General features: G+C 34.9%; 1 protein-coding gene across 1 annotated transcript in view; it reads right to left on the reverse strand.

The window, feature by feature from the left end:
• PlexB (plexin B) overlaps window positions 1–18640 on the reverse strand; it is a 69590-nt gene that overhangs the window by 31668 nt on the left and 19282 nt on the right. Inside the window, exons 6-19 of the mRNA XM_080149735.1 lie at window positions 17584–17656; window positions 16534–16646; window positions 15572–15658; window positions 14578–14654; window positions 14139–14212; window positions 13545–13625; window positions 12858–12961; window positions 11915–12067; window positions 5618–5694; window positions 4955–5027; window positions 2125–2268; window positions 1220–1350; window positions 724–791; window positions 171–345 (exon numbers count right to left, since the gene is read on the reverse strand). Coding sequence (XP_080005861.1) covers window positions 171–345; window positions 724–791; window positions 1220–1350; window positions 2125–2268; window positions 4955–5027; window positions 5618–5694; window positions 11915–12067; window positions 12858–12961; window positions 13545–13625; window positions 14139–14212; window positions 14578–14654; window positions 15572–15658; window positions 16534–16646; window positions 17584–17656 — 1430 coding nt within the window. The remainder of the gene's footprint in view (window positions 1–170; window positions 346–723; window positions 792–1219; window positions 1351–2124; window positions 2269–4954; window positions 5028–5617; window positions 5695–11914; window positions 12068–12857; window positions 12962–13544; window positions 13626–14138; window positions 14213–14577; window positions 14655–15571; window positions 15659–16533; window positions 16647–17583; window positions 17657–18640) is intronic.

Here is an 18640-nt window from a genome sequence, read left to right on the forward strand (position 1 = left end):
AACAATTTTGGGGACTTTCTTGAAAATTTGAAAAGTTTAATGTCCAAACGTTTCAAAACCACTCATTTTATTTTACAGAAGGGATGAAGATGTAGATCAAGCCATTGTTCTAACCCTTTAGATTATTTTGTCTGGTTGGGTATCTTGGGGTAATAAATCTATTTGCCTACCTTTGATGCGCTGCTCAGGGTTATCGCTAGTTTCATAGTTACATGATCCTCGCCTGCGGGAATGGAAGGACGGCTGTTCAACGGCGGCGGCGGACACGTGAGACCGCCGATTCCTGACGGCGGATAAATAGCGGCCCGGGCCACGGCTCCGTCGTAAACACACAAATATTCGTCGCCTATTCAAATACAAAAATATAATTTTTGGAATGCTAGCAGCTGCGTCATTTAAGGTCTCTTAATTAGAGGGTAAAGGGTTTAAATAAATGCATGTCTCCAACCAATAGCGTCGGGAATATTAACACAATAATTCGCTACAAAAGAGTAGAAAGCAATTTGCTAGCAGACGAATAAGGATTAAGGTAGGGGACATTTATTAAATTTTAATTGGTTGGTTCATTCAGTTGATTGTCTAAACTTTTCCAACACTATTGTAATCTACATGAGGGGGTAATTTTGAGTATCATCAATGGGGATGTACATTGTACATCAATATTATCAGCCATTGTCTTATCCCTTTAGATCCCTGGATAATCCCAAAAATAATTTTTGTTTTCCTGTGGGAGGCTCTGGTAAAGATGAAATCTGGAGGCTGATGTTCGTCATCTCTGATACTCCAATAGCCTAAATAACAAGGATGTCAACATACATATGTAGCGAAGCACAAAAAAAATAATAATGTGAGTTATAGAGCAGATTATAGGTGCCATTTGTACAGTATTACGAGCTTCTAGGGGCACTTAGTGTGGGAGGGAGGGCCGAGGGGGAGTCGACACCCCTCCCCCCCTATATTGATTAAGTGTTTAGAAAGAATAGAAGTAATTTTCTCTTTTTTTGGGGGGGGGGGGGAGGAGTTTTTTTTTTAGGAGGAGGGTGGAGATATGCAACGCTCCCCCAAAATATAAAAAACCTTTCCTGGGGTTGTAAGAAGATTTACTGTAAAGGAAAGCCGAATTGGTTCAGCGATTAGCCAGATCCTTGGCTACAGACAAAAAAAGCTTACTACTTTATATGATTATCTTATGCCTTAAAATGACTGGACAAAAGCATACCTCTGGAAATATAGTCTCCAGCTGGACACACAGGCCAGGGCCTCCCAGATACAACCAGGAGCCAGCTCCAGCTCCACCAGGATCTGAATATCCGACGCCACGACACGAGGAGGACAGACTGCACTCATTTTCTAAAACAGAGAACAAGGTATAATATTTCTCGTATTCATTCGAATCCGGTGGAAAGGAACCGGTTCTCATCCATATGAAAAAATATGTCTCGCATCGTATTATATCCAGCTTTCTACGAATATAAAAATGTACAATAATAAGATTGAAACCAGTTTTTTAGTCCGTGCCTTCGGTAATTCGGGGCTAAAAAAACTAGTTTTAATCTTATAATTGCACATTCTATATCCGCGGAAAGCTGTTTATAATACGATGCGAGAAATAACTATTCCAGTATGGCTTTGAAACCGGATAATATCCGCTGATTTAGAAACGGTTTTCAGCTATTTTCATTTTTTAGAACAGAACAAAAGGAAAAGTTATTTATCACATTGTATTGTGACAGCTTTCCACGGATAATAAAATGAAAAATTATAAGATTAAAACAGACACGTTCTTCGCTAATAATAGTCAGCAATCTATCTTAAATAGCAGCCGAGTAAATCACATTTCCTATATTGCATTACGTACAAAGTGAAATATTGTGTAGTGGACACTACTAATAAAAAGTCAGCAATATATCTATTTCAAATAGCAGCCGAATAAATGACATTTCCTCTATTGCATTACAGACTGACGGACAGACAAAGTAGCTTCAATATAAAAAAAATCATTAATCTATCTATATCAAATAGCAGCCGTGTAAATCAAATATCCTCTTTTGCATTAAAGACTGACAGACGGAGAGACAAAGGGAATTAAAGAGTAGCTACGCTACTGAAACAATGGGAACTGACCTAGAGAACACCATCCACAGAAAGGATCACGCCTAGCCAGACACTCCCCACAGAACTCAGAGTCTACGCAGTCGGCTATATGAAGGTAGCGGAGTCTACGCGGTGTCATAACAAGCAACTGTGAAGATCCTGCCACTAGAATACCTAGAAATAATGAACTATGAGTCTACGCAGTCAGCTATATGAAGATGGCGGAGTCTACGCGGTGTCATAACTAGCAACTGTGAAGATCCTGCCACTAGAATACCTAGAAATACAGAACTATGAGTCTACGCAGTCAGCTATATGAAGGTAGCTGAGTCTACGCAGTGTCATAACCAGCAGCTGTGAAGATCCAGCTACAAAAATATCTAGAAAATAGAAATATAGAGTTGTGAAAGTAGGGAGGTGGTACACCCCCCTAAAATAGTTTAAACCTTCCCTAGACCAATGAGAAGCTTCAACATAAAAGAGAATCATATTGGTTCAGCGGTTAGCAAGATCCATCGGTACAGACAGTCAGACATCGTGTTACTTTATTACAAGGATATTCCAGTAATAACTGTGTATGGTAAATTAAATTAATCCTCCTGTAGAGGAGAACCATATCGGTTCAGCGGTTAGCATGGTCCTTCGATAAAGACAAGTAGACAGACATTCTGTTACTTTATTAAAAGGATAATCAAGTAATAACTGTACATGGTTAATACATGTTTATTGCATCAAAAATATAGAAAATCTTTGTCTTAAACAATGTATATAAAGTTTACCATATTGGGGAGATGATCAGGGATTTACAGGGATAAGACAATGACCGATAAATTGTTGTACATCCCCAATGATTATACACAAAATTACCCCTTCTGTAGATTAAAATTAGTGGTTGAAACGTTTGTACATTCAACCAATCCAAATTTTAAGTCCCTTAAGTTGTGAAGCCAACGAATGAGAAAAAGTTATTATAAAACTTTGGGGACTAGTGTAATAAACAGCCCATTGTCCCCTCCCTTCCTGTGAGATGATAGTGTAATACAGTAATGTTCTAATTACCATATTAATAGTTGTGCCATTAAAAGGACCCTCCGCGCAATTTTTTTATAATGTATATTCTAATACTGGGATCAAAAGGGATAAAGCAATGGCCGATAAATTAATGTACATACCCAATGATAGTACACAAAATTACCCATTATGTAGATTACAATTAGTGGTTGAAACATTTGGATTCTAAATTGAATTTAAGTCCTCAAAGTTGTTAAGCCAATGAATAAGAAAACGTAATTATAAAACTTTGGGGACTAGTGTAATCAGAGAACAATATCTTTACTTGGGATATTTTCATTATAAAATTCTTATACCACAGAGAGTCCTTTAAAAGCTATAAACATAATTACATTTCTAGTATGGCTTCAAAACCGATTAATATCCGGCAAGATTCGAACTGGTTATGAGCCATACTGAAAAATCATGTATCGTTTCTTATTATAAAGAATTTTATAAAGACTTATATAGCCCGGGACCTTGAACACACGGGCTAAAACAACTGGTACAGATCCTATAATTTTTATTTTACTTTCCGCGGAATACTGTCTATAATACGATGCGACTATATATTATGATATTATTCCTTCGGCTCCAATAACTCTTATGATCCTTAAGTAGTAAGCTGTTTTAGTCTGTAGCGAAGGATCTCGCTAACCGCTAAACCGATACGGTTCCCCTTTACAATGAAGCTTCGTATAGATCTATGCAGGGAAATTCGTTCGCTAATAAACTTTGGGGACTTTTATTGAATTTTAACTGGTTGGTTCATTTAGTTGAGTGTCCAAACATTACAACCACTAATAGTAATCTACAAAAGAGGTAATTTTGTTCATCATCATTGGGTATGTACATCAAATTATCAGCCATTGTTTTATCCCTTTAGATTCTTAATAGAGAACTATAAGTAACAAGAGCAAATTTTTAATAAACGCAATAATAATAATTATCTCAACCTCCCATGATTTGAAATTAATTAAAAATGGGGTTCCGATTAGGTTAGGTACAGGGTAGCCCCCCCCCCCCCCCCCCCTAAGACATAAGAAAGTAGATATAGGGTTGGTTCTGTGATATCAAAAAGTAAATTAGAGTTTAGTTGATAAATCTAAAATATTTAAGCTGTACTGACATAAGAAATACCCTAATTATAGAGAAGCTACGCTTCTAAACTCCCAGAAAGAATATTAAGTGGATGAGACCCGGGAGTGAGGGAGGGGACATTGGTCTGTTTATTACACCAGTCCCCAAAGTTTTAAAATAAAGAAATCTTATTCGTTGGCTCAACAACTTTGCGGACTTGAATTTTGATTGGTTGGTTTATTAATTTCAGTGTTTCAGTGTTCAACGTTTCGACCACTAATTTTACATTACTAAAATGGTGTTAATTTTACGTATCATAATATGGGATGTACATCAATTTATCGGCCATTGTCTTATCCCTATAGATCTTTGGGATGGGACACAATAATATATAAGAATTAGGATGGGGCCATTTTATTAGGATTGTATTTAGTCGTTATAGGAATCAAGTATTCCATAGATGAATAGGATAACTATATAACATAAGAAATTGTTGTTTAATAAGATGAAAATCAACATGTTTTAAATGGACGTACGGACATTGTAGAAACTATTATAGAGTTGCTACGCTTCCTAAATCGTACCTAACTACTACAGGAATGACATTGCAAAGTTTGATATCGATAAGTCATTTCTAACATGACTTAATTAACGAAAAGAGCTAACAGTTCTGAACGGACGTACATACCGACCCTAATTATAGAAAAGCTTAGCTTTTAAAACTACTTACTGTCAAGAATAGGTTCATTGTCCGCGGCTAAGAAAGTATCTACAATTTCCGCAGAGGTCGGAGTTACCAAGATCTAAAAGAAGAAAATAATATTTTTTATTTCAAAGATTTTCTAAAAACAAATTCGAGGATTTTTCGAAGCCGACTAATATCAGCGATATCAATATTAGTTATCGGCCATACTGAAAAATCATGTATAGCATCGTATTACAGACAATATTCCATGAATACAGAAATAACAACATAATATTATTGGAGTTTCGTTTTTTTTTTAATTTACGAACCGCTTATAGTTTCTTCTATAATACAACTTAGTACTAACTTAGTAACTATATTTCTTATAATTAAGTACAAGGATCTCTGTTTGTCTGTCTGTGCCGAAGAATCTCGCTAACTGCTGAACCGGTATGACTCTCCTTTACAGGGTAGCTTCTCATAGTTCATGGGAAGGTTTTTTTACTTTTTTTGGGTGGGGTAGATTGAACAGACAACATTTGACGTGCACCTAGAGGCCTCTAGGGGCGTAGCTGATAAATAAAAAGTAAGGTTATTCATTGAAATATCACTGGCCTAATCCATTTCAGTATGGCTTTAGGCTATTTCAAGGAAATGTACCAACCGGTTCTTACATGGTTTTAAGCTATTTCTAAGGGTGAACCTTACCTTAAGAATATAACCATTGCTGGTTCCCAGGATAGCAACAAGGTTGTTGTGCGTCACTGCTGAACTCAAACTTGTCACTGCGAACACAATAATTATTCAACTAGCTATAAATGATTTTAGAGTCGCTGCGATTATAACAAAGATTTTTTTATGCTCATTAAAGCATCATGTCTTTTCATTTATAACCAACTGAAGATGAAACAGTGTGTATTGGACTTATCAAATAAAAATAATATGTTTAATTAAACTGTGTTGATCACTCTATGGTATAATATAAAGTAGTAGGGTATTTTGTCTGAAGCTCAAGATCTCGGAAATTACCGGTCTGAATGGGCTATGCTTTATTGGAGAGCTTTGTAAATATCTTGAGGTGGTTATAGGCTTTTTTCTGACATCCCACTCCCTCCTCTAGAGGCTAGGGGCGAAACAACTTGTTCTTTTATAAAGGCAATAGAATGAAGGGAGGGAGGGAACATAGGGCTGTTTATTACACTAGTCACCAAAGTTTTATAATAACCTTTTCTTATTCGTTGGCTTAACAACTATGAGGACCAAACTTAATTTTGATTGGTTGGTTAATTTAAGTCTCAAATCGTTTCAAACTAATTGTAATCTACATAAATGGTTTTTATGTAAATCATCATTGGGGATGTTCATCTATTTATCGGCCATTATCTTATCCCTTTAGATTCATGAACAGAATGTCTATGTGTCTGTGTTTATGTAGTATGTACCAAAGGATCTTGCTAACCACTGAACCGATATGGTTCTTCTATGGTACAAGAAATGATCATAACTTTGTAGGGGGAGGGAGGGTACTTTCACCCTCCCAAGAAATTGAATTCAGATGAGAGGGAGAGATAACTAGAGAGGAGAGAAAAATGCATGGATCTAAAGGGATAGGACAATGGCCGATAAATTGATGAACATCCCCAATGATGATACATAAAATTATCCCTTCTGTAGATTAAAATTAGTGGTGGTCGAATCGAAACTTTTGAACATCCAACTTAAAGAACCAACCAAACAAAATTCATTAGAAGTCCCCAAAGTTGTTAAGCCAACGAATAAAAAAATGTTGTTGTAAAACTTTGGGGACTAGTGTAATAACCATCCCATTGTCCCCTCTCTCTCTCTCTGGAAAAAAAAGTTAGAACAAAAAAGATAAAAGATTTTTGGCCCAATTTCTTTTGTTTAATTCCAGTCTAATTACAATTTATTTTACACTTACTGTAATATCTCTAAAAGGATATAGTGGACCCTTTCACCTCCCCCTATTCCCTCGAAAATTTTTAAAGCGAACTTTTTCTATAATTATGGTCGGTCCGTCCATCCGTAACGGTTAGCTCTTTTCCTTAATTTAGACATTTGTCCCATCGATTTCAAACTTTGCATGGGGATTCCTATAACAGTTAAGTACTATTTAGAAAGCGTACCAACTCTATAATCGGTACCATAAAGTTCATACATCCATTTAAAACAAACTGATTTTTAACTTTTTGTATGATATTATCATCCTATTCATCTGACTTTTTAAATTATGAATCCTGGGACAACAAGGTACAATATTATAAGCGAGGCACCTCAATAATCAAAGAGTAAATGTTTGTTTGTCCTTCTTTCTGATTTTAGAGAGATGTTGTAATTCTCAGACTGGCCAGCCAATTTTGAAAATAAAAAACGTACATAACGTACACACAAAAAATACGTTACGTACATAAAAAAAAGTAAAAAAACGTACAAAAAACGTACATTCCTAATAAAAATAAGTTAAATAATTTCCTAGTTACCTATTATCAATACATTTAAGTCTACTAGCAGCTACCTGTAAAGGAGAACCATAGCGAACTGACAGACACAAGATATCCTATTACTCTATTCAAAAGAACTAGCGTCTACGCTCCTAAAGGCCTCTAGGGGCACTTGAGGAGGGAAGAGTTGAATTCAATAAAAAAAACATGGATGACAACATACATAAGTAGCGAAGCTCAAAAGTTATTTATAGACATCTGGAAAAAAATTAACTTAAAATCGCAATTAAAATTCATTTTTGGGGGGAGGAGGTAGTTTTTTTTCTAAAGTCAATTTCTCTTGAGAGGGTGGATGGTAATACTCTTCCCCAAAATAGTTATAAAACTTCCAAAAACCTATGAAAAGCTATCCTGTTAAGGAGAACCATATCAGTTCCGTGGTTAGCGAGATTCTTTGGTTCAAACAAACAGACATTCTGTTATTATGTACAAAGTATATCCTATTATAAGGACCAGCGACTACGCCCTTAAAGGCCTCTAGAGGAACTTGATTGAACCCATTTTTTTATTTAAAAATAAAAAGTAACAAACAAGGATGACAACATCCTTAAGTAGCGAAGCTCAAAAGTTATGGATGGAAATCTGGGAACTATATAAACTACAGAGTAGTGTCGTAAAAAATAAGCATTTAACTTATTTAAATAAATCACAAAACCTTTTAAAAATATATAATAACGTTAAAATCTAGGAATAAATTCAGCCCCCCAACCAATAAGCAAATCTCAATGAAATTTAGTGGAAGTATTAAGAATGAAAACTAATACAATCCCTGAAAATTACAACCGTCTATCAGGAATATGAGTTGTGAAAATCACAAAAACCTATACATCTAGGAATCGATCTAGCACTGCAACAAATAGACAAACCTTAAAGAAACTTTTTGAAAATATGTAGAATGTGAATTTATTTATTCCCTGAAAATTTCAGCCGTCTATCTTGAATAGAAGTCGAGAAAACCATGAAAAAAAGAAAATCTAGGAATAGATCTAGCACCCAACCAAAAGGCAAATCTCAATGAAAATATGTAGAATGTGAACTTATTCAATCAAAAAACAGGAGCCGGGAAAATCACGTTTCTCCGATAGCATAACGGACTGACAAAGTGATTATAGAGTAGCTTCGCTAATAATTTTTTTAGTGAGGGAAGGGGGAGTAGACCACCCCCATTTCTGATTTCAATTTTAAAAAGAAAGAAAAAATAGGTGAAGGGTTGTAATTTTTTTCTAAGAGTAGTTTCTCTTGGGAGGGTGGTTGTACCCTCTCCCAGGACCTATGAGAAGCTACCCTGTAAAAGAGAACCATATCGGTTTAGCGGTTAGCGAGAACCTTCGGTTTAAATAAACTGACAGAGAGACATACATCCTGTTATTACGTACTGAGTATATTCTATTAAATAAAGTAGTAAGTTTTTTGTCTGATGCTTAAGATTTTCATAACTACTTCACACAGTTACCGAGATGGTTTTAGGCTATTTTTCTACCATTTTGAATACAAGTTCTTGAAGGGATATGGAAGGACAGAGAAAATAGCCTACAACCTCACAAAGATCATGTCGGTTCAGCAGTTAGCGAGATTCTTTGTTACAGAAAAAAAAAGGATTTATAGGATAAACATATAATAGGATATAGGGTTATTTTGTCTATTGCTAAAGATCTCAGAAAATACTAGTCTTTAATACAAAGTAAATCAATGCCTGTCTGTCTAAAGCTTAAGATCTTGGTAACCGCTGAACAGATTGGGTTCTAAATTCTAATCTTCAGGGAATATATCTACTAGTCCTGTGGTAGTTTTAGGCTATTTTCTTAGAGTGTGGGAAAACCCACCCCCCCCAAAAAAAAATCAACCACCCCTCAATTTATTTTTGTAAACTAATACAAATCAGCGGGGTGGGGGAACCCCCACCACACCCTGGGGCGAAGCCTAAATAAAAAAAATAATCACAATCTTTTTTTTATATTTTTTTTGACAAATTTCCAACAAACGATTCTATAAAAGAGGGATACGAAGCCTCTAATCCTAGTAGAAAGTAAAAAGCTTTAAGTGTCCCTCCCCCAAAGAAAATAGCAAAAACCATCACAGGACTATTAGGTATATTCCATGAAGAGTAGAGCACAATAGGTTCAGTGGTTACTGAGATATTAAGCTTCTGATATACAGACGGACAAGCAGACGGACAGACATCATTCTACTTTGCATTATAGATAATATACTATTTTTGTAATACTTTTTGTACAAATACAAATAAATATACAAATACTTTTATACTTATATTTGATTCTTATTCTTTAAAAACTGAAGATACCAAAAAAAATAAGACTTCTTAATCCTAAACTGTGCACCATATGATATCTTGGAAAATTTACTTAAGTATATAAAGAATTTGAAAAAATTTTTTTTCGTAAAATCTATTAAAGGGGTAGTAGCATGAAATGCATTTAAACTTGAATTTAGTCAACTGCATATCTCTTTCTGTTCAATAGTTTAAACTATATCTATAGGACATATATTTCAAATCCATAAATTTAAACTGTAAGCTCTAATAACATATATGCATAATTTACATACATATTTTTGTTCTATGAAAATTGAAGATATTATTGAATTTATTTAAATAATACACCTATTGTTTTTGCAAAAATTTTCGTACAAAACATACAAATTACTTTTCTGCTAATATTTGATTCTTATTATTATTAAAAAAACGTAAAACGTACAAAAATACAAATTTCAAAATACGTTACGTACACATATCAAAATAACGTCCAGAACGTACACAGATTCGATGCGTAACGTACAAAACGTACAAAACGTACACTCTGGCCAGTCTGAATTCTTGTTTATTTAAATATTGAAAGTTTTTTAAATTAAGAAACAAAACATTTATCCTTTAGGTATCTAGTTCTTTGTTGTCGGTTGCTAAAGAACTCGAAAATTGATGCTTCGAAAAAGAGAGGGGTAGGTTTCTGGTAGAATCCGTAAAGGTTATGTGTTATAAGTTAAAAACAGTAGTAGAACGATAAAAATTTATGTCAACTTTTTTTTTAAATGTTTGTCTATAGTTCTTTTCAATAAGAAATACACATTTTTAGTGAATATTATCGTTCTACTACTATTTATAAGCCTTTAAACACTCACCTTTACGGATTCTACCAGAAACCTACCCCTCTATTTGTGCCTTTAAAAAGATCGGAGCGTCTTTAGGCTATTTTCAAAACATACCCCGTCCTCTCCTACAGGCTAGTAGCGAAGTAACTGGTAAATAAAATACAAAATTGCTTTTCTACATAAGAATTTATTTTGTTTAATGTTTATTAGGATTCTTGTTGGAGTGACCATAATGTTTTTATCAGGAAGTAAGGTATATTGGGCTGTTTATTACACTAGTCCCAAAAGTTTTATATTAACGTTTTCAACAACTTTGGGGACTTCTATTAAATTTTTATTGGTTGGTTTATTTAAAAGAGCGTCCAAACGTTTCAACCACTAATTGTAATCTACAGAAGGGAATAATTGTGTATATCATAATTGGGGATGTGCATCAATTTATCAGTCATTGTCTTATTCCTTTAGATTCCTGTGTTTTTTATCCTAATTTCTTTACAGTGCTATCCTAAAAGTGACTAGTTGAGCAATGGCACCCCCCCCCCCTTATTTTTGAAATTTATTTTTTTAAGCGAGGTGCTCTAACCCTGCGGGTGCGGGAAAACCCAGGATCCAATATAAACTATTTAACTAACCCTACCTAAAGTAATAAAAACATAAACTAACACCTCTCCGTATTTTCAATCTAATTAAAAAATAAGTTATCAGGTTTTACGAGGGTATTTTATTAGATAGTGCCTCCTTTTTTCTAAATTTATATTGGTACCACGAACAACTCACTTTTCCGTTTGTCTGTCCTTACGGCTTTAGGAGTAAAGTAACTTTCTCAGCTTTTATTCAAGCTAGTCCTCAGTCAGTTGTCAACATTATGCAGAATAAAAATAAAACCGTTTTATTTTTATTTTGCATATTTTTCTTATTATTTTTAAATACATCTGCTTTTTTTGGTACAATAAAATTCCATGTTTTGTTTATGTGGTATTTTCCCTCCGAATTCGATCAAGACGTTACCCTGATTTGCTACTTATGGAATGGGTCATCCTTGTTTGTTTTTTGGTGAATTCTTTTTTTTCTCTCACTTTTAGTTTAAATTTCTGAATATCTGTCAGTTTTAATGTCTTGTTTTCTAATATTTAAAAGCTAGTTTAAGACATACAACAATAGAAACGGCAGCATTCCTAATTACAATCACATTATCTTTTTTGTTGGCTTTAAACTTTGGCTACTTTTATTATATTTTGATTGGTAGGTTCCAATATTTTCAACCAGTAATTTTAACCCATAGAAGGGGTAATTTTGTTTATCATCAATGAAAATTACATCTTCAATTGTCTTATCCCTAACGATCCAACACCAACGCCGCCGACAGTTGAATAATAATTGCCTAGAGTGTGTCCGCCGCCAGGGGTTAGCGGCAATTTGATGCCGATTTCTTGGACTATGGGCGTTTGGCCGGATATTTTGAGAGCCCGCTGACAGAAGTCGACAATATTTCCGGTGGTTCCAGCCCGTGGACACTTGCCCTCATCAACAGGTCCTGAAATAATCAAAATTTCATAAGTTGTACGCGGTCATACGCAACTTTGGAAGGGTGACGCAAATATCAAATCTTAGTTTTAGCGATTTGAGAATAGTTATTTTTCGCATCGTATTATAAACGGCTTTCCGCGAATATAATTCGGTGCTAGACAAATTTTTTTCGTATGAATGAGAACCGGTTCCTATCCACCGGATTCGAATGAATACGAGAAAAATTTATCTAGGTATATATATATATAGGTATATAATAGCGAATTAGATAATCTTGCAAGCATCGCTTTTATCTTATAGGGAAAAAAAGGAAATCAAATCGCGAAAACTGAGATCTGAAATTTGTGTAACATCCATCAATTTATCGTCTAATGTAGTATATCCTAAAATCATTAAATATAAAAGAATCTGTCAGTCTGTTTGTCTGTAATGAAGGATCTCTGTAACTGCTGAACCGATATGGCTCTCCTTTACAGTGTATCTTTTCATAGGTCATGGGTAGGTTAATAACTATTTAGGGGGAGGGAACCACCACCCTCCCAAGAGAAACGGCTCTAAAAAATGAACACCCCATTTTTTCTCTTTCTTGGTAAAACTACAATTGAAAGTAGGGGAGGGGGTAGACTACTACCCCCCCCCCCAAGGGTCTCTAGAGGCCTCTGTGGGTGTAATAAAATATCTGTGCTAAAAATAATTGTTATGAGTCGCATCGCATTATAGACAGATTTCCGCGGATAATAACTATTAGTATAGCTGATAACCGGTTCTAAACCAGCGTATATTAACCGGTTTTATACCTGAAATATAGGGAAGATTGCGCTGTGTCATAGTCCCATTGAAACACATGTGAAGGTTCTCATCAAATAATCTGTCAATGTAGGACAGAGTGTAGCTACAGAAACCTGATACAAACATGCATCCTTCAAATATTTTTTTATCACTAGCGGCTACGCCCCTTAGAGGACTCTAGGGACACTTGAGGGAGGAGGGAGGGAGGGTTTAATTGGATGATCCATTTCTTAGATTTTGGAAAGAATTTTTTTTAGGTGGGGGGGGGGGAATAATTTGGGGGAATTTCTCTCAGGGGGAAGGAGTAACCTCCCCAAAATTGCTATAAACCTTCCAAGGACCTATAAAAAGATACATTGTAAAGGAGAACCATATCGGTTAAGCGGTTAGCAAGATCCTTAGGTACACACTAAGGTGAACCAAAAGTCATCAAGCAAAGAGAATAAAGGGGGAGGAAGGTTGTGCTTAAATTCCGTAAAGGTGTGAGTTTTAAGGCTTAAAACAGAAGTAGAACGATTTAATTCATGTCTAGTTTTTAAAAAAAAATTATCAATAGTTCTTTCAATAAGGAATACACATATTTAGTGAATATTATCGTTCTACTACTGGTTTTAGGCCTTAAAACTCATACCTTTACGGAATTTTAACACAACCTGCCTCCCCCTTAGTGTTTTAATATTTGAAGGAGAATTGTTCCTGTTCTTGGAACTGGTCTGGGGGACTGATTCACAGACGGGGAGAAGGCTGCCAGCAGAACCGGTTCTGAAGTTCCATACCTGCAAATATAAGTATATAGTATGATTTACCATCACTATTCCCTTCTCTTTTCCCCCGCATTTCATCCAAATTTGACCATGTTTTCCCCGTCCCTCCACGCTTCTTTTCTCCTTAATTCCCCTTCACACTTCTTACCCATCACTTTCCCATTAAAGTTTACTTCACTCCCCCTTAACTTATAGTTCACTTCCAATAATGCTTCTCCCGCTTTCCCATCACTTTCCCTTCACTTTCCCATCAGTTTTCCTTAAATCAAGCTTCACTTTTCCTTAATTTTACCTTCACTTACCCTTTACATATGATAAAAATGGACGTACAGACTTTCTGGCAACGCTTATAGAGTTTCTACACGTTCTAAATTGTATCTTACCGTAATAGGAATCATCATGCAAAGATTGAAATCTATTGGACAATTATATTATGTCTAAATCAACGAAAACACGAAGTCATTACGGATGTACCAAACCCTACTTATAGAAAAGCGTCGCTTTTAAAAATGATAACAAGGTTACCTATTCTGCATAGCAAGGGAGGCAGATTGTAGAAGATTATAATTCTCCCCATTAATTCTGCACTCTAGAGTAACCTGAAGAAAAAGAATGTTCATATGTTAAAAATCCTTATAAAAAAGGTAAAGAATCTGTACTAACACCCTCCCCCAAAAATTTAACCTTTTCTTTATTTAATTACAATTAAAAGTGATCATTAACTACCACCATCCCCTCCCCCTCTATGACTATAAGGGCAGCTAGTCTAGTATAAATATACAAATACATACTTCCGAGTATTAAAATAATAATTGTAAATGTAAACAAAGATCAGCTGATTTAAAAGCGTAGTACAACTAGTGTGTGATTGCCGCGTAAAGTTATGAAAACTTATAATGTCGTCTTCTAGTGATGAAATAATATTATGAATTTATACTTGAAACAATAATTTAGTAACACATACCTCTGAGTAAGTATTGAAATTAGAATCAGTAATGCAAGTTCTAGATATTCTACTAATATATCCAGATTCTGAGTCGCCTAAACATAAAAATTCGGGTTAAGTGCAGTTCATGTTAAATATAGCTGGTAACGATTGCTTACTGGTTACCAGGATTATTACAAGTTTTCTGGATCTAGCATTACAAGAAATAATACAGAAACATAGGATTTAGGGCAATATTTGTGCTGCTGGCTCCAGGAACTTTGTAATAATGCCATGAACCAGGAACCAGGAAGCATTCATCACCAGCAATATTTCACAATAATAATTTTCAATAACAAAGGAATTTAACATAAAGTTAGGAAATTTAAAACTAAATTAAGTTTTTTGTTTGTTTTTCTTTTAAGATCTCGCTAACCACTTTTTTTTAGCACAGCCGCTAGTTTTCTTTAATAAATACTGAACAACAACATTGAAGGGCTGATACTGATTAAATAGTCTTAGAAATTAGAGGTTTGTATTTTATAATTTAAAGTATAAGAAAAACTTTCTGTACATATAAATAAATAAAATTATTTTTAGGCAAAATTTTAATCAACTAAAGAAGTAGGTATTAGGTATACCTATTATATGTTTTAAAAATCTATAATATAGGTTATTGATTTTGAAAATGTCATATATAGGAATCATACTTCAACCCATAAAAATCCTCATAAAGTTTTTAATTTGGTGCGAATAAAGAATTTTAACCTTGTGACGGAATGACGTACGGACATATCCTGATAACAGAGTAGCTGCGCTACTAATAGTTATTTATCGCATCGTATTAGAGACAGCTTTTCGCGGATAGTACAATAAAAAGTTAAAAGATAAAAACGAGTACCTAGTAATTTGATAATTTTTCATTTTAATATCAGTAAAAAATTGTCTTTTATACGATGCGATAACCGGTTATAATCCAGCGGATATTAACCGGTTTCGAAGCCATACTAGAGTACATAAAAAAGTTACTCACCTGGTAGATAACTCTTCTTTTGAACAGTCAGAAAATAAACGTATTGGGAGGCGTTGAAGCCATAAATATAATCCACCAAAAAATGATCCTTTAACATTTTCAAATTTTAAAAACAACTTTTACATTTAGACTTACTAATCCATATAATAAAGTAACAGGATGTCTGTCTGTTTGTTTGTCTGTTTGTAAGTCTGTCTGTTTGTTTGTCTGTATGTTTGTCTGCCTATCTGTGTTTGTCTTTCTGATTGTTTGTATGTCTGATTGTTTGTATGTCTGTTCGTCTGTCTGTTTGTCTGTCTGTTTGTACCAAAGGATCTCGCTAACCACTGTACTGATATGGTTCTCCCGTTACAATGTAGCTTCTCATAGGTCCTGGGAAGGTTTATTTCTATTTGTGAGGAGAGTACCACCACCCTTATAAGATAAATCGCCCCTAGAAAAAGCTGAACCCCCCCCCCTCAAAAAAAAAATAATTATAGGTACCCTCTACTTTTTAAAATTACAAATGAAAGTGAGGGTGTTACCCCTCACCCCGCAAGGTCCTATAGAGGCCTCTAGGGAATTAGCCTCTTTTCTAATTCAAATTTTCTACCTCGTAGTTTTTAAAATATCAAGACTTGAAAATCGTCTTTTTGTGATATATGCAATTTTAAAAACTACGTGATAAAAAATTTAAATTCTTTCAAATATATGCCATATAAATGTAGTTTAACCAATTAACCAGGAAAAAATATGCGGTTCACTAAATTAAGTTCAAATGCTTTTCGTGAAACTACCCCTTTAGATTAGTTAGTTGATTAATTTCAACGTCCAAACGTTTCACCACTTATTCTAATCTACAGAAGGGATAAATTTGTATTCCATCATTGGGGATGAACATCAATTTATCGGCCATTGTCTTATCCCTTTAGATAACTAATACTAAATAGTACAAGGTTTATAATGTTGTTTTTTATTAATTCCCTTATATTTGACATCAATGTTAAGAAGAGACTGAGAGGAGAATCCATATTCAGCGAAGAACAGGTCGTCTTTGATGTTGAGAGACCGGGCAGAAATGGCGGGAACATCGTGTCTGGTTTCACAGGGGTTAGGTTCAGCATAAAGAATTATCCGCAGGGTTCAATTATTGAGTTTTGCCGGATATCCGGATACTATCCAGATACCGGATATCCGGCTGATTTATAATGCCGGATATCCGGCATTTTTTATATGTTTTGCCTGATATCCGGTTAACCGGCAGGATATCCGATATTTTGCCTGATATCCAGCGTTGGCCACATATCCGGCCGGATAACGGATATCCGGCATCAGAAATCAGCCGGATATCCGGTAGGATATCCGATATTTTGCCTGATATCCAGCGTTGGCCAGATATTCGGCTGGATACCGGATATCCAGCATTAGAAATCAGCTGGATATCCGGTATCCGGCCAAAAATTTTAACAAATATTATTAAAAGGTCATAATTATGAAGAGTTTTACTTAGGTAATAAGGGTACTACAATACGGAAAATACGCGAAAAAAAGTGACACCTTTTATTACCATCTCTTTTGTGGATATTTAAAAAAAAAAATTAACTGAACGCCAGAGAGATGGGATATTTGGCTGTTAGTGTTTATTATAATAACGTTTTCTTATGCATTGGCTTAGCAACTTCGGGGACTTTTATAGCAGTTTGATTAGTGTTCAAACTTTTCCCACTAATTGTTATATAAGGGGGGGGGGGGAAGGGTTAATGCAACCATCTAGTAATCAATGTATAAATGGCACTTAGAATTCGAATTTCAATCTGAAATTTTGTATGAGTAATCCTTGGAAGGTCTATTTTCCCTAAATCGAACAAAAAGTTGAAAAAAGTAACGGCTAAGTGCCATTTATACATTGATTACAAGATGGTTGCATTAACCCCCCCCCCCCCCCATCTTAATTTTGTGTGTCATCATCGGGGATGTACATCAATTTATCAGCCTTTGTCTTATCCCTATAGATTAATGACATAACCCCCTGCCTGTATTCTCCGTGATCAGTGAAGGTTGTCCCAACATATAGCACGTCCCTCGCTCCATAATACTCGGAAGGTCCTGAACATTAATATAAAGTAGTAAGGCTTTTCTTGTCTGAAGCTTAAGCACACCCCTCCTTAACCGAACTTTAGATTTAAAAAATTTCCCAAACATTCGGACAATTGGGCGTTCAAATAGGACCTAATGGTAGTTAGAATCAGTTGAGAACAAAATCCCAGCCGTTCCTTCTTGCCAGATATTGCCATTTTAAGATTTTAAGTAAAATTACACTAAATATCCTAATACAAACTTAAATCGTCTTGAAATGTTTAGTGTCATTTTAGTAGAACAGTCCCAAAACAGAGTATCTTTTCTCCTGTCAAACTGACTGCCTGGAGTTCCTAACAGAGAGTGCCTTAATGTATTAACACAAGTAGGGATTCGAACCCATTCCGCCCAAACTAACCAACATGGAATAGCTTTATAGTAAGATCTCTATAACCACATAACCGATTGAGTTTCCCATTTAAGGGAAGATTTACATACGTCCTGAACGTATTAGGCTAATGTGTATTTAATTTCAGATTCAAGTCTTGAATTGGTTTTAGGCTATTTTTCTACCCTTTCCTTCTAGAGGCTAAAGGCGAAACCAATAGTCCTAATAATAAAGTAACAGGATCTCTGTCGGTCTGTCTATATGTACTGAAGGATCTCGGTAACCACTGAACCGATATGGTTCTCTTTTAAAGTGTAGCTTCTCATAGGTCCTGGGAAGGTTTATAACTATTTTGGGAGAGGGTACCATCACCTTCCCAAGAAAATAGCCCCTAGAAAAAAATACCTACCCAACAAAAAAAAACACTTTTTATTTTTAGCATAAACATCATATCATAAAGAGTACCAGAACATTTATTTGTAAGTCTAATAAAAAATGTACTCAAATTTTTGCAAATTTGCGTAAATACATGCTTTGAGTTTTAGGATTTGATTATAGAGATGCCTTGCTTATAATATAGTACTATGTTGTCCTAGGAATTAATAATTCCAAAAATCAGATGAATA

This window comes from Acartia tonsa, chromosome 15 (genome assembly GCF_053477335.1).
Source record: "Acartia tonsa isolate MP-2025a chromosome 15, ASM5347733v1, whole genome shotgun sequence".
Lineage (NCBI taxonomy): Eukaryota > Metazoa > Arthropoda > Copepoda > Calanoida > Acartiidae > Acartia > Acartia tonsa.